The sequence below is a fragment of the Chiloscyllium plagiosum genome, chromosome 6 (genome assembly GCF_004010195.1).
Source record: "Chiloscyllium plagiosum isolate BGI_BamShark_2017 chromosome 6, ASM401019v2, whole genome shotgun sequence".
In the NCBI taxonomy this organism is placed as follows: domain Eukaryota; kingdom Metazoa; phylum Chordata; class Chondrichthyes; order Orectolobiformes; family Hemiscylliidae; genus Chiloscyllium; species Chiloscyllium plagiosum.
Window position 1 is genome coordinate 75,495,289 of NC_057715.1, and position 25,055 is coordinate 75,520,343.

The window sequence follows — 25,055 nt, forward strand, 5'->3', positions numbered from 1 at the left end:
ATATATTTGTAAAAACCCTTTGGCAAATAGAATTAAAGGAGAATCCAAAGCTATGTCCCCATTTTGCCCTCCTGATTTCCCCCTTAAGTATACTCCTACTTTCTTTATACTCCAAGGATTCACTCTATCTATCCTGTCTATACCTGACAAATGCTTCTTCTTTTTCTTAACCATACCCTCAATTTCTTTAGTCATCCAGCACTCCCTATACCTATCAGCCTTCCCTTTCACCCTGACAGGAATATACTCTCTGGATTCTTGTTATCTCATTCCTGAAGGCTTCCATTTTCCAGCCGTCCCTTTACCTGCAAACATCTGCCTCCGAAATCAGCTTTCAAAAGTTCTTGCCTAATACCGTCAAAATTGGCCTTTCTCCAATTTAGAACTTCAACTTTTAGATTTGGTCTATCCTTTTCCATCACTATTTTAAAATGAATAGAATTACGGTCGCTGGCCCCAAAATGCTCCCCCACTGACACCTCAGTCACCTGCCCTGCCTTATTTCCCAAGAGTAGGTCAAGTTTTGCACCTTCTTTAGTAGGTACATCCACATACTGAATCAGAAAATTGTGTTGTACACACAAATTCCTCTCCATCTAAACCTTTGTCAGTCCCATTCTAAAAAGCTAGCTCTTCATTTTAGACAGATGCTCTAGTTCTCGACTGACTCAAGTAGAAACATCTACCTTATCAAGACCATTCAGGATCTCGCACTTCAAATCAATCAAGTAACCCCTCACTCCTCAGACTCCACTGGAAACAAGCCCAGTCTGTTGAACCATTCCTCATAAGACAATCCACCTTATTCTGTAGATCAATTTAACAAATCTCCTAAACCAACTCCAATATATTTACAATCCTCCAAATTGCACATTGTATTAACAATACATTGTATAACTGAGGCATAGCATCCTTATCTCAAGGATAAGCAGCCTTCATGATATGCTATACCTGTAAAGATACAGCCTGCAACTCATCCACCAGAATACCCAAATCCCTGTGCAGATGGGAATTCTACAATCATTCTCTATTTCAGCAATTCTGTTTTTAATTCTTCTGATCAAAATGAAGTTTCAGATTTTCCATATTGTACTCAGCCAGTATTTTGCCTTCTTCACAACACTTACTTTCAGGTCATCAAAAACTCAACTACGCCTGCCTTCACACAAACTATTAACTTGTAAAAGGCCAAGACCCCAGCAGGACACCGCTAATACATTCTGCAAATCAGAAAAGACCCCATTTATGGAAACTTTTCTACCAGCCAATCTTCTATCCTCACTCGTATGCTATCCCCTACATGACATTCTTCTATTTTGAACAATAAAATTTTTGTTATGGCACCTTATCAAATGCTTTCTGTAAATTTAAGTCCAGTACATCTATAGGCTCTGTTGATCTTCTGTGCACATTACTCCTTCAAATAATGAAAAGGAGTCTAGCTAAATAGATTTCCTTCACAAAATCATGCTCAAATCTTTCCAGTTATCCAGATTTTTTATTTAAAAATGGCACAGAGTTCATAACCACCTTAAATGACCAATTCTAACACCTCCCTCATGACAGATAGGCCTGAACTGTACGTTCTTTCAGCCCTCCATGTTGTGCTGACCTTTTATCCTGCTTGAAAATCAAGCTAAGCTACATACCCTTCATTTTACTGTCATCCATGTGCCTACTCAAGAGTCACTTAAAACGTCCCTAATGTATCTAACTCTACTACCACTGCTGGCAGTGCATTCCAAACATCCACCTGTGTAAAGAATCTATCTCCGACATCTCCCCTAAACCTTCCCCTAAATCATAAAATTATGCTCGCTTGAGATAGCCTTTTCTGCCCTGGGGGAAAAAAAAAATCTGACTCTTCACTATGCCTATCATCTTGTACATCTCTATCAAGTCACCTCGCATCCTTTGCTCCAATGAGAAAAAGCCCTAGCTCCCTCAACCTTTCATAAGGCATGCCCTCCAGTCCACGCAGCATCCTGGTAAATCTCCTCTGCCCCCCTCTAGAGCTTCCACATCCTTCCTATAATGGAGGCAACCAGAACTGAACACAATATTCCTAATCTGGTCTAACCAGGGTTTAGAGAGCTGCAGCATAACCTCAACTCTTAAATTCAATCCCCTTGCTAATAAAAGCCAACAACATACACCTTAACAACCCTATCAACTTGGGTGGCAATTTTCAAGGATTATGGATGTGGACCCAAAGTTCCCTTTGCTCCTCCACACTGCCAAGAATCCTGCCTTTAATCCTGCATTCAAATTTGACCTTCCAAAATTAATCAGTTCACATTTTTCCAGGTTGAACTTTATCTACCACTTATCAGCCTAGTACTGCATCCTGCGAATGTCCCATTACAACCTATAACAGCCCTCCACCAATCTGTGTCAACGGCAAACTTGCTAACCCATTCTTCCAATTCCTCATCCAAGGTATTCATCAAGCTAAAGTGGCATCCTTCTCTTCTTGAATAGAAAGGGTATACTTCCTTTCCAGGATCCAGTGAATTTTTAAGAATTAAAACACTAATGTAACTAGACAGTTTCTTTGACAAAGAATTTTGGTGGTAGTGTGGGGAGGGGGTAGACACTTTCATTAGAATAAGTTGCTAATGCACATGTCGAGACAGCAGGCCTTGAAGCTAGTTTGTTATCTACTTTGTTTTTGAAATGTTCAAATGCATGAAATCCAAAAGATTAGTTATGAGTATTACATTCCAGAGGGTGGGGGCAGAACAGGAGCAAAGGGGAGGACTGTATCACAATATATCCTCAATCACAAATTTTAGAAGATGTTTATAGAATATACTCCTGTCCCAATAACACTTAGGGAAGCTTAAAAAGCAGTTAGAAAGTCTTGTCAGAGTATGGATTTTACAATTAATCTTCACCTTTCTGTATAGAGATGCCTGAATTTCAGAATCAGTACAGCCATCAGAAGTTGCTGACAAATTCTTAAGCAACTTTCCACTTGATTGGTTTAGAAGTAACAAAAGACAAAGTTCCTACCAGATGCTCCTGATTCTTCATCTGATCTTCAGCTTGTCGGGCCAAGGCAGCTTTCGCCTCTTCTGCATTGCGACGCTCTTTTTCTAATCTCTCCGCATCTTCTTTAGCTCTTCTCCTTTCCTGCTCAAGTTCTAAAGCTCTACGGGTTTGATCTTCTAACTCTGTTAAAAAAGATGTTTTTTAAATAATAGCTCTATTTGAAATTAGAAGCGATCAAATGGCTATAAACTTGTGCATAAAAGCTAATGGTTCAACAATTTTAGATTTAAAAAAAAGTTATGCAAATTGCATAGATAACAATTATACCAGCTCACTGGTTGCTAACTTTGATGCAAAGCATGACCACAATACACATGACAGAAAATCAATCACTTCAACATATAATTGAAGTGTTTTGTCAAACACCAGTTCTCGCAATTATCTTGCCCAGAAAGTGCATAGACATGGAGTCAAATAATTCAACGACAGGAACAAAAATATTTACAACAGTAATCATTAACACAACTAGATAACTGGCAGAGTTATTTGAGGAATCTTGTCATATGAAATGCAAAATATGCTTCTATGTACCAACACCAGTCAATTCAATGTATACATGAGTTTCACATATTGCTGTCATCAGATTGTAAATCTGCACCACTGGCTTCCTTCTTCAAAAAGAAACTGCATTCCAAAGTTGATCAAAATAAATCCAACAGGACACTGCATCCACAAGTGAATTTTCAGTCGTGAAAATCCATCTCCAAAACGTATGGCAAGTACAGTACCATAGTCTCTTTAGTATTTATTCAGGAATGGTGTATTTGGCTGGATGAGTATGTTATGTGTTCTTCAAATACTATGTGTTGAAGGAACTGACCACATGCATATTACTCTAGAAAGTCAGAGTAAAGGATTGGTTTTTATGCACCTGACTCTCCTTACAAGCTTAAATGGATTTAATTTGTGGCAATTATTTTGCTCAAGCTTTTCAAAGGGATGGATATGCTAGAGGCAGAATCCTAGCTTGCTAAATCTACAAGGCTTGAATTAGGTTTTTTAAATCCTCCCCAATTTTGATGGAAAAGAATGAATGCTAAACAGAACTAATAAGAGCTGAAATCAGAATGGCATTGATGTAAAGCAGGGATTAAAAACAGCAATGACTGCAATCTTTAAAATTATAAATACAACATGCAAGATGTGCACTAACTTCTAGCTCTACTTAATATGGCATAAACTATGTAAATTGATATCACTTTCAAAGTCTTGAATATAAACCCAATATTTGTGAAATAGATGAACTAAAATTAATTAGACTGCACACTATCACCATACTGCACAAGTGATAGGAGTCAAACCATTACCTTTCTGAGCCTTTGCAGTTTGTTCTTCAATTTGTCTAAGTCTTTGCATTAGCTCCTCCTTCTCTTGTTCTATCCTCTCTTTCTCCTTTTCTGCCATTTCTCGCTTCTTCTTTTCATTTTCAAGCTGTGCCCTTGAAAAACAAAACACATGAACTTGCAGATCCTGTGTGAAGTGGTCAAAGTGCTAGATCAAATGTCCTGGGTCAATTCAGGACAAACAATCCCGGCAGTCCAATTTAAGTCAAAGCAAAAATGTTCTTACACTGGAGAAAGTGCTTGGAAAAGAGGACGGATCTTAATGCTGAGCTGAACCATTAAAGTAGTTTGTAAAAGTCTTAACCAAAATATGGTTAGAAACCTCAAAGAAAAAAAAATATGAAAATATTACTTCAGTAAAAGCAGAACATTTACACAAATTACAGACAGCCCCCAGGTTATGAAAAGGCTCCGTTCCAGAGTACATTTGTCAGTCGATTTATACACCAGTTGGAACACAATACAGCACAAAACAGCCGTAACTATACTAAACATTCACATGTCAGATCTTTGATATTAATATGGATCTGATTCATAAATTAGACATTCATAAATTGAGGACCTATAAATATTTGTTATTTCAAAGACCTGTTAGACTGGTTAAGAGTGGACAAAATATTCAGGTAAACAAAAAAAAATTGCAAGTGGCAAAAACAGTTAATACCACCTGTCAGCACCAGTAGATAATTCCAGTCTTTGACATTTCAGATATGTAGCCTTCATTAGAACTAAATAATCTACTGGAATCCAAGTATCTTGGAGGTTACATCTGAACAGTACTAAGAGAGAAAATGCTGCTTATTCACTGAAAATATTTCAATATTATTATAGCCAGACATTCAATAACATCTGGCAGAAAAAGAATATTTTGCCTATAGCATATTACTAAACTCAAATCGGCAAGCCATCAATTTTTAACTTTGAACTGCAATGCAGTGACTTATTTAAGTAGATTTGGTAAACAAGCTCCCAAAACAGCAGTGACAGCAATACTGAAGACCCAGTTATGATTAAATGGAAAGGGCAATAACAGGCTTGTAACCGACCAGATTTTGTTTTTGTGAAAAAAAGTGGATAGATGTTCCCAGGCAATACTCCACATTGCTCACGCAAACAGCTAAACCTAAAGAACAGCAAGCTCTGGTGCAGCAGGTTTTGAAAAATAAAATCTTTTATTGTTATGTCATAGATAAAAATAGGAAATAAAGTGAGGACTGCAGATTCTGGAGATCAAAGTTGAGTGTGGGGTGCTGGAAAAGCACAGCAGGTCAGGCAGCACCCGAGGAGCAAGAGAATCAAATCTTTTGGGCATAAGCCCTGCATCAGGCATTGGTAGGAATACTAAGGATTTGCATACACTTTTCTAGAGATTTCTCTAAATTGTAAGTCCACCATGAGGATGGCTAGCTAATACTGAAGCTCACAGAACTGGAAAGAAATTTATTGAAGTCGTTAGGAAATACTCAAGTGGCAAGAGATAAACTATAGAAATAATGGGCATATATTCTAATTGGTGGGATATGATGAGGTGTCTTGGAAGGAACTATACTGGAGTTATCATAAAAAAAAAGAGAAGCTCAGAGGTGAACAGGATGAAGTGAAAGTGAGAAAGGTCTCATTATGGGATACAAAACAGAATTGACAAAGAATAACACTGCAATGCTCAAAGAAACCATATCATTATGTTCAAATCTCTGAATAGCATATTTGGAGAATCTTCATCGATAAATTGTAGGCCTCAATTATTTCAATTTAGACGACCACTCAGCTTCTAAAGTTCTCTCTCCACTTTTAAAAGTTAAAGCAGCAAAAGCTTTCTGGAGCCTGCCTTTGACTTTTATTTTGCACATAGTCAGGATCTGTTTGCTACTCTGCTAAGAGTTCAAATCACATCACAGCAGATAGGTGGGTGTGGGTTCAAATGGGAGTCATGTTAATATGGATCATTTCAAATACACACTTAGTTCTCCAACATCCTTTAGGGAATCTTACCTAGTCTGGTCAACATGGGACTCCAGATTCAATTGGTAGTGGCCCTCTGAAATGGGAGAGCAAACCACTTTGCTCAAGGGCAATTTGGGATGGACAATAAAGGCTTTTGGGTTATGACCACATCCCCAAGGAATAATAAAATTCCATCAGATCCTGCTCAATAGCTGCCTGGTCATGTACAGAAACTTTTACCCAAAAAAGTGTGTTATGAACAACTTCTTCCCCCAAACCTCAGCTCTCCAAAATTTTTATTGCTGGCTGTTAGAAGCCAAATCATTTATAATTCATGCAAAGATTGCTAATGCTAATCAAAGAGAGGAAATTAGAGGCAAGCAACGCTAGAGAAGTATCATGGCCCATATCAATGCCGAGAGATATAGCAGATCCATACACTTAAGAGCAGAAGTCAATGGAACCAGCTTTCATTTACCTTTCTAATTGTTTCTGATGTTTTTCCTCTCTGGCTTGTGCCTTCATTTGCTGTACTTCAATAGTGTCAGGTTTTCTCCTTCGCATATAGAGTTCATGATTTCCCATACAAAGTGCTAAAATTCGTTTATTAATTCGCAGCCGGGGAGCATAAAATACAAAATCCTGCATTAAACCAAGACAAGAATTAGAATGAGTCAATATTCAGGTGAGTACAGTCAATAATTGCTACATGTGCCATCAGCTCCACTCCTACAAACTTCTGGAAAATGATTTGAGTTGGGAAAGTAGCTAAATTGCAAATCTTAAATACTATAAAAGTGTGCAATGGAATATTGTAAATAAATGATGCAGAGCAGGGTAAAGGGCAGGAGGATGACAAATGAATACACTGCCCAAGAAAGAGATTCAACTTTTAAATTAGTTACCCTATCACATTCTACACCAGTGCTGAACAAACTTAACCAATGTCCTAATTCTGCACCGACAGCAGCTGCTTCAATTATGCTGACACAATTTAGTGCTTCTATATCCAATTTATTTGACTCAGTACTATCTTCTTCACCTTTGCCATATCATCCATTCATCATTTAATCTCTCCAAACTGTTCTTGAAAGGCTATTAAACTGGAAAGGACTCAAAAGATTTGAAGGTTGTTGAAGGACTAGAGGGTTTGAGTTAAACGAATACGCCGAACCATCCGTTCCCCACCCCTCTCCCAACTCAAGCACAGGGGTTTGAGGGGGTGATCTTAGAGGTTTATAAAACCATGAGCGGTATAGATAAGATGAATGGCAGGTGTCTTTTCCCTAGGGTGGGAGATTAAGTCTGGCAGGATATTGTTAAAGGAAAAAAAAAGGAGAAAGATTTGGAAAAAAGTCACAGGGCTTTTTTTTTTTTTAAAAACAATGTGGTTTACGTATGGAATGAACTTTTAAAGTGTGCATGTGGGTACAGCTCCTTGTGGTGCAGCACAGTGGCTCAGTACTTAGCACTGCTGCCTCAAAGTGCCAGTGACCCAAGTTTGATCCCAGCCTCCAGCAACCATCTGTGTTGAGTTTGCATGTTCTCCCCAAATCTGGGTGATTTTCTCCAGGTGCTCTGGTTTCCTCTCAGTCCAAAAGATGTGCAGACTAGGTGGACTGGTCATGGGAAATGCAGGGTTATAGGGATAGGGTAGGGGCTGTTGAATCAGGGCAAGATACTCTTCAGAGGATCAGTATGAATTCAATGGGCTGAATGGCCTGTTTCCACACTAAGGATTTTATGATTCTAGTTACAATATTTAAGACAGTTAGATAAGTAAGGAATATGAAATGTTTGAAGGGATGTGAGATAAGTGCAGACAGGTGGGACTAGTTTAGATTGGAATTATGGTCAGCATAGACTGGTTGGACTGAACATTGTGTATCCGTGCCTTACAACTAAATTACTGAGCTCTGCTTTTGCCCTTTCCTCTGACCACAGCAAACCACTCTTAACTGCCTCTACCTGCTTATAGGGACTGAGAGAAAACGAGCATTGCAGATGCTGGAGATCAGAGTCAAAGTGTGGCGCTGGAAAAACAGGTAGTGCAGCATCTGGATCACACTCCTGATGAAGGGCTTATAGACTCCTCTGCTTTTCCAGCACCACACTAACTCTTCCTGCTTGCAATCTGTGATAACAAAAGCAGATCTTTGACCTGCAATATTAAACTGGTTTCACACCCCATTAGATGTTGTCTAATCTGTAGGGTTTTTAATTTTAATTTTTGATAACCTAAATTATTTTCTATTGCTGCTTGTGCATAAGCTGCAGTCATAGCAACAAGATGTTACTGCAGTGGACAGATGAAATTGGGCGTTGTGTACACCGATGCTATTTTTGAAGAAAACAAGTAGATCAATACAAGCAATGAAAGCTAGATGCTTAGTTCAGACATGATAGTTGGAAGGAAAATAATTGCTGGAGATGCACTTGTTCTCCATGGAGACATGCCCCATGGAGAACAAGTAGATGGGGAAAATCATTGGTGTAGAAATGTATGATCAACTTTTGAGTTCAAACATCGCAGGTATGACTTCAAGAACAAGATAGTGATATTGTAATTAAGATGAATTATTTAAACTTTGCAAAGACAATTTCAGTGCTGTAAGACAAATAATATGGATTAGAATAGGATTAGTGAAAAACAGGCAAGTTAAACAGAATATTGAAGCTTAGCCTTCAAAAGTGACAGCTTTCATATGCACCAGGTCCTATTCACCCAATGAGTTCAAGTGCTTTCCATGAAGTAAAACTAAAAAAAGTTAGCCAAATTATGATTTACAGTAACTACATCTTAAAAACTTTCAAAGAAAGTTGCTCTTCACAAGATACATTTCTTGCAAACTGCACATCCAAACGTACAATTCAGAAGTTATACGCAGATTCAGTGGCTGCCACTCAAAATTAGATGTGCCTTCTAACGCAACTTTAACCACCTTAAAAAGAAAGGACAAGGACAGACTATATAGGCAAACAACACTGACCGCACACATTCCCCTCAAAACCACACACCATTCTGACTTGGGACTCAATTCCTTTGCTATTACTGAATCAGCACCAATGATTACCTGGATAGTGATGCCTACATTTCATAAAATTTTCCAAATTAGTTTTTCTTCTGTAAAACATCCAAATGGTGTTCATAAACATATTAGTCATATGTACACATGATAAAAACTTCAATTACATTATTCTAGTTGTTAAGATAATTGACTTAATTGGTTTGAGCAGATGGTGTTAATTTCTTTTAAATTAGTTCATGGGATGTAGCTAGGACTGCATTTATTGCACTTCCCCGATTAAATGGCTCTCAGTAATGTGGTTGACTGTAATTTTTAAACTGAATTCATACTGCCACGGCACAGGGTTTGAACACATGCTCCTAGAAAATTAACAAAAGATTTAGGCTTATAAGTCAAGACTAAAAGGAAAATGCACAACTTCAAGATGAGCATCCCTGCAAGGGACAAATTCACACCACAAAAAGTAAAATACTGTAGATATTTGAAAATAGAAATAAAAAAAAAGAGACTTTAGGATGTAGTTTGTGATTGGACTCCACTTTGAATGCTGTATTGCTCTTTGCGTACGGAGACTTGTTCTAAATTGGGAAAGTTTATTTCTGCCCAAGTGACTTAAGTCAAATTTTGGTGCATTTCTTGAAAAACCTTTAGAAAAATACATGTAAAGGAATTCATCCCTTCTAACCTGTACACTATCCATGACAACCATAGCTGATTATCTAATTCAGCAGCCTGTTCTCAATCTTCCCCCACCATATCTTTTCATCCCCAAATGTTGCATACAACTTCTTGATATTATATAAAGTTTTGGCTTCAACTGCTTTCTGAAATAGTGAATTCCACAGGCTCACCACACTGAAGAAATTTCTCCAGTCAAATATATTCTTGCATCTTTAGACTGACCTTTGATCCTAGCCATTTATTTATGCTGTCTGTCATTCTACATTCCACCCAAGTACACCTCTCCATTGTATAGACTATTCCATCTCAGACTCTTGGACATTACTTCTAATTTCACTGTCACATGATATAGTCATCATAATTATTAATCCATTACTCTACAGTGAGAATGTACACAAGATCAGACTCTGCAGAGTGAAACATTTAGGTTAGGGATAGCACGGTGGCTCAGTGATTAGCACTGTTGCCTCAGTGCCAGAGACCCAGGTTCAATTCCAACCTTGGGCACCTGCACGGGTTTCCTCCCACAGTTCAAAGATGTGCAGGTTAGGTGATTTGGCCATGCTAAATTGCCCATAGTGATCAGGGATGTGTAGGTTAGGTGAATTAGTCAGGGGTAAATGTAGAGTAGCAGGTTTGGGGATTTGGTTGCTCTTTGGAAGGTCAATGTGGACTTGTTGGGCCGAAGAGCCGGTTTTCACATAGAATCTCTACAATGTTGATGAACCTTTCAGAATTGGAAGGTTAGAGATGCAATAGATATTACCTTTTCTTTACCATTATCCTTTTTCAAGCCAATTTAAAAGTAAAGTATTCACTCTTTACCATAAGATACAGATGGGCTGAGTTTAAGTTATTTTAAATGCCAGTAGAATGGGGTTAGGTATGTTCAAGTATCCAATAATAGAATTGAGAAAAAGCAAGATCCAAAAGATATAAAGCATGTCTTATACCAAAGGTGAGAAATGTTTTTTCCACAAAATGGAGCCTTTTAGGAGGTAGTAGCATTGCTATTCAACATTGAAGAACATACTTTAAATAATTAAATGACAATGGAATTTTAAACACAAAAATAATATTTTCAACTACTTAAATTTTAGTTCAGGCAGAAAAATTAAAATGTTAAAGAAATAAGTACTTACTGGAGCTTTCTTATCAATTGGTTTAATGACAAACTTTTTGTCATTAAAAGAGATGTTTCTTATTTCACTCCAAGGGAACCCAATTTTTGGTGTCAATCTGTTGAGCAATTAAAAACTGCATAAGTGGATGTTAAATTTACTCTACCAATGAAAACAAAGACTTTGCTTTTGGTGTACTTGAAAGAAATAACTGATAGTAACATGAGCATAATTCCTTTAATAAATGGATCCTTTATTCTTTTCAAATTCAAATTTTGAGTACAAATCTTAGAGCAGTAGAAACCTTCAGTAAACATCATTTCCCCAAATTTTCTCCTTTAGGCTGTCCAGACAAACTGCTGCAGTTATTGTGCAGACTAATGTTTCATTTGCCCTTGCTGCACTTAAGATCAATAGCATTTTTATTACCTTGTTACAACTAGTTTTGGGTTCCATAACAAAACATAATTCCTCATCTGAAAACTGAAGCTGAACCAAAGAATTCTGCACTCTTGACTAATTCAAGGTCTCCATGTTATTAGGAGCTCTAGTGGGAATATACCCAACTGATAAGGGCTCAATTCTCTGGTGCAGGACATCACGTGGCATGTCTAGTTACAGTACACTATTACCTTGCACCATAAACTGCTTTACATGCAAGTCAGTGACGCAATAAATACATCTTCCCAAATGATTAAGTTTGAGCAGGAAATAGGAGAAATTATAGTTGTACCTAAATTTGACCCAAATTCAAAAGAAAGAGTGATGGCAAAAAGGGTTTAAAAAAGTAGAAAACAAATAGAACATTTCAGATTTCCCCTTCCTGTTAACATTAGTTAAGATAGTTTGACAGCCTGTGAACCATCTGCACTTATGGTACATTTTGGCATCCAGAGCACTTCAAAAAACAGGATGGAGATGTTAAGCTAAAAACGTATCCAGAAAATTTAAATCGGAGTATAAATACCTCAGCTAGATGCATTTAGTAGGACAATTTCAAATAACTACATAGAACATAATAGCACAGTATAGCCCTTCAGCCCTTAGTGTTGCGCTGTGAAACCAATCTAAAGTCAATCTAACCTACACTATTCCATTACTATCCATCTGTTTATCCAATGACCATTTGAAGGCCCTTAATGTTGGCAAGTCCACTACCGTTGCAGGCAGGGCATTCCACATCCTTACTAAACTACCTCGGACATCTGTCCTATATCTATCACTCCTCAATTTAAAGCGATGTTCCCTCATGCTAGCCATCACCAGAGGTGAAAGGCTTTCACTGTACACCCTACCTAATCCCCAATCTTGTATTCCTCTATTAAGTCGCCTCTCAAACTTCTAACGAAAACACCCTTAAGTCCCTCAGCCTTTCCTCAAAAGGCCTTCCTTCCATACCAGACAACCTGGTAAATCATCTCTGCACACTTTCTAATGCTTCCACATCCTTCCTATAACATGGCAACCAGAACTGTACACGATACTCTAAGTGTGGCCGCACCAGGAGTTGTGTACAGCTGCAACATTAGCTCATGGCTTAGAAACTCAATCCCTCTACCAATAAAAGCTAACATACCATATGCTTTCTTAACAACCCTACCAATCTGGGTGACAACTTTCAGGGATGTATGCACATGGACACACTGCTCATCCACACTACCAAAAATCTTACCATTAGCCCAGTACTCTGCATTCCTTTTACTCCTTCCAAAGTGAATCACCTCACACTTCCGCATTAAACTCCATTTGCCACCGGTAAACCTAGCTTTGCAGCTTATATCCTTGTAACCTACATCATCTTTTCGGACTGTCCACACTCCACCGACCTTAGTGTCATCTCCAAATTTACTAACTTTTTTTTTTAAAAACACCTTCATCCCGGTCATTTATGAAAATGATAAACAGCAGTGGCCCCAAAATAGATCCTTGAAGTACCCACTAGTAATGAACTCCAGGATGAACATTTCACATCAGCCACCACCCTCTGTCTCTTAAATGGTTTGGATCCGAAATTGGCTAGCTGCAAGACAACAAAGTAGCTAAAGATACAGCATCCAAAAAGGGAATTGAAAGAAGAGATGCACAGGAGGTCAGAGTCAGATGAATGCAAGCTTCAGGTGGGCAAGGGCAAAGGAAGAGTTAATAGATAGAGTGAAGTTACAAAAAGACCTAGATGCAAGTTTTTTATTTTTGAAAATATACATATAGTGTATGTGCGCGAGCCAGAGCCAACATAGCCTAAAAATCAGGGGCTGCAGAGTTTACCAGAGGCCAACTCTGAAAGTATCAGCAAATGAACCAATATATACAGGTAGATAGAAGTAGTTTACAATGAGGGGGGAGAAAAAAGGGTAGATATCAGTTTCTAGCAGGGTACAAGAGGAAAAGCTTTGCTTGTCAAGAAAACTTCAAGTCAGCCTCAGAAATTAATCGAATTTAAAAAAAGCTTTTTTAGGATACGGGCTTGGTCATCTAGACCAGCATTTATTGCCCAACCCTAGTTGCTCAAGGTGGTTGTAAAATTAATTTGTAAAGTCAGAGTACATGTGAAAGTTGGTTTTGTGCTAAGTTGTTACTGCCCAGGAGAAGCATGTAGATGTAGGCAAGTTTGGGATTAAAGGCAGATGCTTGGAGAAGTACAGTGATAACAGCTAAAGGCCAGAAAATGTCAGTACTGAAGGTGATCTAACTCCAATTTGTAGAACAAAGATAATTTTGGATACTGAACCATAGGAGGGGTTATCAGGCTAGTGCTGCAGGAAGGTCAAGGATGAGGAAAGAAAGGCAATTGAAGAGTAAAAATTGGAAGGTGATTGATGATGGCAGTTGAAAAGCAAAAATGCTGTAAATTTGAAAAGAATAGGAAAATACTCAGGTAGTCAGGCAGCATCTGAGGAAGAAAACAGCTATTTGCTGATCTTTCAGGTGCATTTGGAAAAATAACCAAAGCCTGGAAGATCACCAGGTAAGAAACAGTAGAAACACAGCAGATCCTCTTAAATCACTGCTTAATATCTTCTTTGCAAATCTGCATCTTCTATTACACTACAACAGAAGAACCAGATCTGAAACTTCCACGGTTATAAAGGTTTTGACTAATCTGTGCTAGCTCAGTTTTATAAAATAGCAACCTATCACTAAACATTGCAATAAACTTTCTAGAATCACATTAAAGGCTTGATTTAAATTACAAAAATCCAAAATACAATTGATATATATTTTAAAGTGTAGATTCCTTACTTATCATCATGTTCATAGATGTTAAGTCCAAGAGCGTCAACACCCAGCCATAACTCTGTTCCCTTTTTGTTCTTGATTTCAAAGTAATTGACTCCATACATTTCAAGATCTTGAGCAATCTTCAGGTATTCCATCATTGAATCTTCCCTATTAATAAAGATAAAGTAAATATTCTATGGTGCCTCTGGTTGTTAAGATAATGAAACAGGAGATTATTCAAAAATTTAATTTGAACTATAGCCTCACTGACAAAAGACAACATTTGGGTGCATATATGCAGAAGCAAAAACATGATGCTTGAAATCTGAAAAATAAAGTGCTGGAAACGGTTACCAATTCTAGTTGGCAATCAAGGTCAGCAAATTGTAAAGTTAGATCTCTCTCCTCAGCTGCTTTTAAACCTCAACATTTCTGATATTGCTTTTATTTTCTATTTTTCTGCTGGATATATTAAGTGAAAGGTATGCTGCATGTAGTAAATATTTAGAGGGAAAAAAATTACTAATTTCCCAATGCAAGCTCTTCAAAATGCCAAAGCCATTGATCCATATATGATATTAGTTGAAGAATGTTATATTGCATAGCAAAGAGGATTCTGTATATGCTGTGAATATTTCAGATTAAATATTTTCCTCTACATTAACGTATTTCTGTTGTGGTCAACTAATGTGCTAAGATTACATAAAAGACATTGCATATTACAATGGTACCACTGTTGTCATCAAAAATAACATTCCATCGTCAGGTCTTAGTATCTTCCTTTTTTAGGAATGTGATAGTCCAAGGATAGAAATGGCATTCAGGAAAGGAATTCTTACGTTCCTTTTTACTAAGCTCATTGGGTACATTTTCTGGTCTCAATACCCAGACTCAAGATTGCCAATGTTCTTGTCAATCTAAGATTGCAAGTTCCTTAAATAGGGTGTCTCAACATTCCCAGCTATACAGTATCCTATTTACAATCCCAAATCAAAAATCATTAATCTACAGATCCATGCCCATACATTCTTTGTAGCCTGGAAAGTCAAACTGTTTTACAATACATATCAAATCTTGCAGAAAACATTAACTTGGCCTATGCCATTGTCCTATTTACACAAAACAACCAAGTACTGTAAAGTTAAATGCTCAGAATAGTATACAAACTGAAGATTACTATTTAGCATCAGATAGTTATGGCAGCAATAAATAAAAGATCATTGCAAATGGTCAACTTTTGGCAATGTCACAAAGAGTACAGTATTTAGTTGTTTTACAATTATTTTAAACCATTAAGTGGGACAATCATTCTGGAAATGAAGACATCCCACATTTAGCCCTTTTAAACTGGAAATACAAAAATCCTATTAAGTACAGTTTGGTATCTTTTTTAAATCTAATGAAGCTGGTGATTTTAAAAGTATTTTTTTTTAAAAATGCTGTTAAGTGAAAACAAAAAAGTTCAATCATCCAAGCTTGCTAAAAGTCAGCAGTACATCTTCCAATTTTCCTCTTCTTTCATTAGTTATTTAGGATGAGATACTATCAATAACTGACAACACATTCCAAAATACTCAAATTGACCCATTTGCTTTTTTGCATTCTCCCTCCACCCCATTCAAGAGAATATGCTTTGGTTTTGCCTCAAAACTCTCTCTTGTCAGTCAAACTTATGGAATTCCCTCCCCATCAGTATTGTTGGTCAACCTACAGCACATGGACTACAGCTGGTCTAGAAGGGGGCCACCACCTTCAAGGGCAACTAGGGACAGGCAATAAATGCTGGCCAGCCAAAGATGACAAGATTCCACAAAATGAATTTAAAAATCCATGCACTTCCAATGTGTAGTTATTAAAGTGTAGTTATTATTTGGTCATTATTTGAATTCCAGTACCATCTTGTTCAAATTTACATCTATTGAAATATGCCAGTGTTAAGCAACACATGAAACTAATCAAGTGTCCATTTAATTCCTGACTAGTCTAATTGCATAAGGACAACAGCCGACTCCTAAACTATCACTGCCTCTTGCAACCATTATGCATTTACATCAAGCTGGTGTCTCTCCAATGTGCACATGTAGATGCATTTTATTCACCTTCAATGAAGATTCATTTTTTGTTACTGAAGTATGCATTGATGTGCTTTGGATCAATGTCACATTACCAAAGGTTGCAAATGTATGTATTTGAGGGGAAGAAAAGATCAGAAATCATGCAAGGTCTTCAAAGTATATTTCCTATATTCCAGTTAACATCAACAAAATACACAAAACACACTTTTTGCTTTTTCATTGTTTAGTCTGTCACCCTCCAAAAAAATTACAAAACTATATCCGATGAGAAGCCCATAACAAAACACACCTTAATTCAGACACTTCATGACAACTACAAAAGTGTACGTTTTTTGAAATGTTACCTCAGCATTCCTCGGTGTTCTTCATGCCAAGTCTGTATTCTATCTTCCCATTGTTCTTTTGTCAGCTTATGTTGTTCTAAGACACTAAAAACAAAGTACGTAATTATTAGGCTGAGAATCCTTTTTGAGGAAAAAGATGGAGATTTCATAGACTCACTTATGGATGGTGGTATTGTCAAATCAGATGCAATGGAGACAAAGACTGGGAGAATAGTTTAGAGTTCTTACAGTAAACAGGGTGTGAGGTCATATAGTCCAGGTAACCACGGGGGCCTGTGGGTTTGTAGTGAATATTGGTGGCCAACCTATCCCCAGGAATGGAAACAGATGTAAAGGAAGGGGAAGGGAGGAGTAATTTTGGAATACTATTCGGGTATTCTGTGAAGAACTTAAAGTACTTTTCAACTCCCTTGCCATTTCCTGGCTCCCTATCATTTCCCCAGCCTGGTTTTCCGAGTGGCTGAAGTCAACTTTGGCATCATTTACTCTTTATATACTTAAATCAATCACTAATTAAAGATGGATTATAACTGGTCACCAACCCCTCATCACTATCATGTGACTATCAAGATGTTACAAAGCAAGCTAGATGCACTAGAGACTATCCTGATGGAGGGCTTTTGCCCGAAACGTCAACCCTCCTGCTCCCCGGATGCTACCTGACCTGCTATGCTTTTCCAGCACCACACACAACTCTAGAAACTATCAATTCCCATATAACAGAAATACTTGAAAAATTAAGATACCTATTGCACAGAACAAACATTTCAGAAACTATCCAAACCAGATGTGAAAAAAGGTCTCGAAGATAGACTTGGTGGCAGACCTGAAAGTTACCAAGGGGAAATGAAACAAGAAAGCAAAAGGCAGAGCCTACTAAACTTAGTACAGCCAGTTTTGCCCCCATTCAATATATCAGGGGTGGTAGAGGTAGACAAGCTAACATCAATTTTTGCTCTTCAATGATCCCATGACATCATGCTCAGCCAAAACCATTAATACTTACTGAAATGCTTGCGTAGTTGGAGAGAATAATTAAGTGTTACAAAACATTTTGCATGTAACACAGCAACTCAAGGTGAAACGCAGGCAAAGTAACATTGTTCCACCTACCGCTGGGGAAGAAGCCGATCGCTAGCTAGGTAGCCCGACTTGTGAACCTCTTTGTTGAAATCGCCATATTTAGCCTGCACAGCATAAGAAGCAAGTAGGACTGCAGTTTCTGGTGGACAGTAGATTTCATCATTAAGAATACCCTCTTTCACTTGCAAGAAGAACAAACGTTGCGTTATTTCCTGGATCAGCTCCTCAGACACATCTTCTGGAAAGAACTTTGCCCTAAATTTAAATTGTAGTGGACTCTCTTTTCGCACATCCTGCTGAGTAACCTGGAATGAAGTTGAAAAATAGGTTCACCTCTCTGCTTCAATTGAGTCATTACAGAGCAAATTAATACTGTATATACTCACATAAAAGTCGAACTTTTTAGACTTTAAAGGTTCAACTTAGAGTAGACTATTACACGGGTAAGAGTTTTGAGGGGCTGAATTTTATGCTGCAGTTCGAAATACCATATTATTAGCAGAAGTCAATTTGACTGCTCAACTAATCCCAGGTAATGAAGAAAAACAATGAATTATGGTAAAGGTCATTACCAGGTAAAAGCAAGAGAAACAAGAATTATTGGTAGTAAATTTTATTTATACATATCAGCACAAAAATTTAACAAGTCAAAGATTCAACAAAATCTTGCAAAATCACACTGTTCAACATAGTCATGGCCTGGTAAAATGGCACACCTAAAATGAAACATTTATTAAGTTCTGAATGTGCAAGTGTCTTGAATGTTCTCGCCAAATTCTTCTATTTCCCTCCCATTTATTCTCATATGGGAATGAGCCATAGCAACATTAATTTTTTGACAAGTTTGTTAAAGATATATGTAGCTATATCTGAATAAAAAAAGATATATTAATGGCACAATTAAAGTTAACTTTTATAAACAATATTAACTTTTGGATTTGGTGAACAAAGTGTGATAAGTACTGATCGACTTAGTACCGGTCTGAATGAGTGAATCAAAACATGGTGTAGTAAACCAAGTGGGCTAAGTAGAGTTATGAATGCATGGAGATGTAACAGTAAACAAAGAGCGATGTGGGGGGAAAAGGAAGGAGAGAAAAAAAGGAAAAAAAAAAGGAAAAGAAAAAAAAAGGAAAAGGAAAAAAAGGAAGGGGAATTCATTTAAATGAGTCAATGGGAACATATAGTTTCCTTTTTAAAGAGATTTATAATGCAATATAGTCAGGTCGACCTTTACCCGAGTATATACAGTACTCTAGAGGGTGATCTTGTCTGATAGGGTTTTATGGAACATTTCAGTTAGAGAAATCAATGTTGGATATTTATTTCAATTAATTCTTCAAGTTCCATGTCCAGCAATACTCCATGCTACATGTCTACAATGAGAAATAAAGAGGAAGATTCAGCCCAGTATATAAACACTGATTGCAATATTAATATTCTTCAATACAGTCAGAAGTGTAAAAAAGTAGAGAAAAAAATAGCAACATTAAAATGGCAAAATATATTGAGTCCTAGTGTGTAAATCATCTGGGAGAGAGAACATTTTTTCTGGCTTTCAGATTGTTTGTAATATGGTGAAGTGGAGGAGTTAGCATGGCAGATCATCCAAGCAGTTCTGAAACAAATTAGGGAGAAAACAAATACAATGATAGGAGCTCACTTTTCATTGGAGGTCCGATTAATTCCTAATGGGCTTACTTTAAAAAAAAAGTAAGAGCTTGCCTGATACTGGAATAGACAAATCATAAGCCATTACTCAATATGGAGCAAATATTAAAACACATGCAAGCGACAGATCTGGGCAACAAGGTAACCCAAATCTTACATTTTCTCCAGTTCCAGAAGTAATCTAACATATGGCCGTGCTCAGAACAGAATCCTGCCTAGAACTACATTTACACAATGTATCAAATTAATAAGAAAAAGACATCTAATTGAAACTGAATTGCATGTTATTAAAAAGGTGTTTGTAATAATAATAGATTCAGTACTAAATTTTTCCCATATGTTACTTGGCTTCAAATTCAACCTAAGGTTACACACTGGAAAATTGGTTTGCTGGCTTTATATGTTCTGGTGAGAAACTAATTTGGACAGAATCAATCTAGCTCATAGGGAGGGAATTGCAGCACAATTGGCTCAATTTGGCACGTTACCACAGGATAGTTCATATGGGACACGCAATGATATGACTGGCATAGGAAGAGAATACAAAAAGAAAAATTTAGGAGTAAAGAAAACATTATTAGACAATGCTATATCTGGGTTGCAAGTACAGATGCTGATAATAAACAATTCAATCCCACAGAAGATATTTTAATGTTCAGTTTCACTTGAAGACATTTTCTAATCTCTTCACCTGCTCTCCCACCCCGAACTCCAAATGCAAGAAAAACAGATTGTGCTCTAATTTAGAGTAGTTGTTTATACTAATCCTATCGCGTATATCTTGCATCCTATAACCACGAAAGTGTCAATATCAGCCACTTGATACGTAGTGACCCTGAAGTTAAATCATATAGCTGGTCTCTCAGGAGAGCAGCCCGATGACCCAGGAAGGACTATAGGGCCTTTACTTATTTTTAATAGATCATTGTGCACAACTACTGCTGATAAGAGTACAAACAAGGAGAAAAAAAAAAAGTCAGAAATGCTAATATTCAAGTGGATTAACTGTGTATTTCACTTTCCTGGAAACAGGTCTGTTCATCTGCTATACAATACTACTACTACTACTACTGTCAGCACAAGAATGTACTTAAAGTTGCACATTCATCTCATGCAGTTTTATCTTTAGTTAAAAGCTCAGAATTCAAATTTAGGCCCTCTGGATAAATTTAGTCTTTCAAGATTCTTTCCCCCCCCTCTAGAAGTTGCAAGTTATGTAGGAACACTGATCTTTTATTAAAATATACTAATTTTAAATCTCTAAAAATGACAAAATCCAAATGTGCTCTCTGCCTTACAATTAAAAAAGGTAGTTTTAACGATTTGAGCTGATTAAAATGAGGAATAAAAATACCTTTTTGTTTAGCTTCAGCCACGTGGTATATCCTTTACTGTCTATATACTGCAGGCCAAAGAACCACACTTCTCGGAGACCAACAGTTTTTACAACCTGAAAACAGAAATATCTAGTAGTATCCTTCCAAATTTTTAAAGTTTTAGTAATTTAAGAATTTGCATTATGGCTTCAAACAGCAGAATATTTAGACAGTGGTAACTAAAAGCTCTTTTAGCCCAATACAAAAATAACATTATCAATAAAAACAATGACAAAAGCACTAAAGCATAGAAAGTAAAATTTTAAACAGATGGTGGAGGTAGCGTAGCAAGTGGAATATGCCACACAAATCCAAAAGCGAATTTCACCATAAAACTGGATGAATGATTCCTCAATTCCATTTACTTACCTCCCTCAGTATACTTAGCTAGGTGACCAAGTGAAAAAGTTTAATTTATCTAGTCACCAGTTCTTTGCTGACCCCAAAGCACCAAAATTAAGTACATCCATCTGCCCCTAAAGGAGCCACATTTCTCTTCATCATGGTGGTTCTTTTATGTAAAATATTTTGTGATTGGCTTTGACATCTCTTGCAAACCAACTACAATTGAATGAGTTTCAAAGAAAAGATAGCACGACATATGAAGCAGCTAAAAAAGTTGCAAATGAGCACATTTATGAACTGACTGGCATATTAAATTTTTTTTTTTTAAAAAACTCATTCCTGGAATGCAGGCATGGCTGTCAATGTCTAAGCCAGCATTTTTCCCCATCTGCATTAGATCTGGAGAAGGTGGTGTTAGCAGTCTTTTTGAACAGTTGCAGTCCTCAGGATATAGGGAAACCTATAGGGCCATTTAGAAAAGGGAGTCCCAATATATTGAGCCAATGACAGTGAAGAAGTGACAATATGGTTCAAAGTCAGGATTGGTGTAGGATCTGGAGCAGAACTTAGTGGCAGCCATCCCATCTAACTGCAGCCTTGACCTTCTTGGTAATAGATGTTATGAACTTACGTCACAGAGGACAATTAAAAGTCAAATCACACTAACAGTGGACAACACAAGGCAACCAGGTCAAGAGACCACATTTCCTTAAGAATATTACTAAGCTAGTTTTGTTTCAGTATTAATTGCTGAGATTTATTTCCCCATTTGCAGAGGCTAGTTATCTACACAGGTCATTCTGCTATAATGCATTTCATGATTGTAACATGATTGATGAATTGAGGACACGGTTTCTAAAGTGTGAACTTTTAAAAGCATGGTTTTGGTTATAACATGATTCCATCATTTAAAACAGTGACGTTATTGCACAATTTTCTTACAGCAGATTGCACGAGAAAGGACCTACTGCTTTATAATAGAACGACCGCTGTATTTTATGTGCTTTTGTGTACAAAGTGAGGGAAATGGAGTTGACACTCAGTTTTGAGATTGTGCCAGCTTTGGTTCTTCAATCTTACTTTACCTTCTCTTCTCTCCTGATCTTTTCCATTTGGTGACATTTACCAAGGTTCCTATGCCCTATCTATATTAGAGATAGATGTCCTAATCAATTTCTGTGAACATTAAAAATTTCTATCCTTGGCTCTCTCCTTTGCATACTGTTCCTCAGCAATGTGCTTTATTCCTGAAGAAGGGCTTTTGCCCGAAACGTCGATTTTGCTGCTCGTCGGATGCTGCCTGAATTGCTGTGCTCTTCCAGCACCACTGATCCAGAACTTTGCCACATGCAGGCTTCCAAAACTCCACTTTTGCTGCAACTCAATTCTACTGTTCCACATCCAAAATTTCTTCAACTGCCAACACCACTGGTCTTTTCTTAAATGCCTTAACTGCATCCAAACTCTCCATCTTTCACTTCAACAATCTCTTGAGCTCCAATCTTTTCCCTTAGCTAAAACTAGTCTAACCTTATCAAAAATCTAGTTTTCTCATCACCCCAGTCTTTGCTGCCCTGCCACATAATGAATTCAACATCCTTGCCCCTATTTGCAGATCAGTCTTGCATCTTACACATCCTTTGCTTTGTGTGAAAGCTGATGACTTCTGCTCCCTGGTGTATCACACCTTACTGCACACTTACTGTTCATGAGAGTCTTCAGATGACAGGGCTCTACTCAAAACACCTTTTCCCAAACCCTGCCTTCTACCTCCTCACTCAGCTTCAGAGGTGACCATTTTCAGGATCTTGTTATAAAATTATGATCAGCTGTTGCTTTAAGAATTGATAAGATTTACAAATTCTAAAAGGACTCCACTAAAAAGATTAATTTGAAATTTCAGCCATGCAGCAAAATTTAATTGTTAATTCAAAATAAACCAAAGCAGCAAAAAACACTGATCTTACCTGATCAAAGAGTTGCTTGCCAGTTGTACTTGGTTGAATGGCAAACTCAAGCTCTGCATCCATGGTAGTGACACGTACATTGATCTGTCAACAGGCAGAAAATTAAACCCATTAATCCAATTTGTCTACAGACAATAAAATTGCAAAAATTGATATAGTAGCTTAAGCAAATACAAACAAATTCTGAAGTCATCAGCATTTTAACTTTCTCCCATTTTGAGAAACCAGAAACAGCCATTTCTAAGCAACTCCTTTCAGGTGCTATAATCATTACTAGACTCCTAGGAGAAAATATTTTTAAAATCTAACTCAGGCATCAAGGGATTATATTCATCCATGAAAATTAGTAGCACATGACATGCCAATTATAGGTTAGTTTTGGAAAAGGAAAACAAGCTTGCACACTTTCTTGTAACAAATTCATCTTTAGATGTTAATGCAATTAGTCTATTTTGATATTCCTGCAAAGTCAGTTGCACAGCCTTCCTCCCACACATTTAGACAATAAGTCTATTAGTTCAACATGTTTGAATTTTGCTAATCAATAGCAAGTCCAAGTGTACCACATGAGAATCATCATGCTCCTTCCAAACTTAAAATATTGTAATTACTGACGTGGATTATTATTAGTGGTGGATTGTGATGGGAGTCTGAAAACAGCCAACCAAGGACAGCATACATTTTATAATTCATCCAAGCATGCATGCTCATTGAACAAAACAGGGATCTTGTCCTGGATTGGGTAGCAAGAACACCCACGTGACAGTTCCAATTTAATATCAACAAACAACATTTAAAATCAAAGATGCAGATTATGGGTACTCCTATCGGCCCCAGTTATGCCTTTAAGTGGAGTACATGGAATATTCCTTGCTCCAGTCCAACTGAGCTCCTGCTGACAAATTTCTCTGTTAAAATGATATTTGTTAAACAGATGCTGGAAATAGTGGTTCCACCTTATCAAACCTGCCTTTTCATCTACCTAACCCCTTTACATTTCTGTTGCTGAAGACCTCTTGTAAAGATCAGAGGGGAGGAAGGAGGACGAAGATGTTAGTGTATATGATAATGGCAAATGAAGCAAATTGCTAGTAATGGCTATAAAAATCAAGGAACGAACAAAAGGAACTTAATCACCAAGAAATTAATAGAAAGAACATGAGGAAATAAAATGGACCGTAAAATGTGAGTCATTACTATTTATATAACAGATTAGCAAAGGTAAAACATGGGTCTACTGCAAGTCGAGGATAAATAATAGAAAAAAATTAAGAAACTGAAAAGGCAGTAAGTATTGCATGCTCTGAGTGGACACAAAGTCAGTTCCACTATAACACATGCAATCCAGTTTTAAGAAAATGGTATAATAGCAGCACCATTTCAACGAATGGGACAGGAACCATAACTAATACACATTCTGGAAGTTTGCACTTTAGTGAATTCAAGTTAAATGAAATACATATTATAGCATAACCTGTAAAATAAAAAAAAGGTTGTAAATTGGAGATTCAAGGAGAGAGTGTGGTAGAACAGAGGTTAGAATTAGTGAAACATTAGAGAAATTAAAACGGGACTGAAAAGCTGACAATCCCTCAGAGCTAATGAGCTTAACCTCAGGTGCAATGGGAGAGATGGTGACAAAAGATAGCTAATGAATCTGCTATCGTCCTTCAAACTTCTACAACACTAAGTTGAACAGCTCCAGGGTGGGGGGGGAGAGGGAGGAGAGGGAGGAGAGGGAGGAGAGGGAGGAGAGGGAGGAGAGGGAGGAGAGGGAGGAGAGGGAGGAGAGGGAGGAGAGGG

At 37.3% G+C, this 25,055-nt stretch overlaps 1 protein-coding gene across 4 annotated transcripts in view; it reads right to left on the reverse strand.

Annotated features, from left to right (window-relative positions):
- LOC122550719 (radixin) overlaps positions 1–25,055 on the reverse strand; it is an 82,006-nt gene that overhangs the window by 23,552 nt on the left and 33,399 nt on the right. For 3 of the 4 annotated variants that reach the window (XM_043691865.1, XM_043691866.1, XM_043691867.1), the window contains exons 3-11: positions 23,253–23,336; positions 20,919–21,014; positions 17,924–18,198; positions 16,811–16,894; positions 14,413–14,559; positions 11,194–11,290; positions 6,820–6,983; positions 4,362–4,492; positions 3,016–3,176 (exon numbers count right to left, since the gene is read on the reverse strand). In XM_043691865.1, the coding sequence (XP_043547800.1) occupies positions 3,016–3,176; positions 4,362–4,492; positions 6,820–6,983; positions 11,194–11,290; positions 14,413–14,559; positions 16,811–16,894; positions 17,924–18,198; positions 20,919–21,014; positions 23,253–23,336 (1,239 nt within the window). Of the gene's footprint in view, positions 1–3,015; positions 3,177–4,361; positions 4,493–6,819; positions 6,984–11,193; positions 11,291–14,412; positions 14,560–16,810; positions 16,895–17,923; positions 18,199–20,918; positions 21,015–23,252; positions 23,337–25,055 lie in introns of those variants that run through there. The other variant, XM_043691868.1, reaches the window with a different exon arrangement.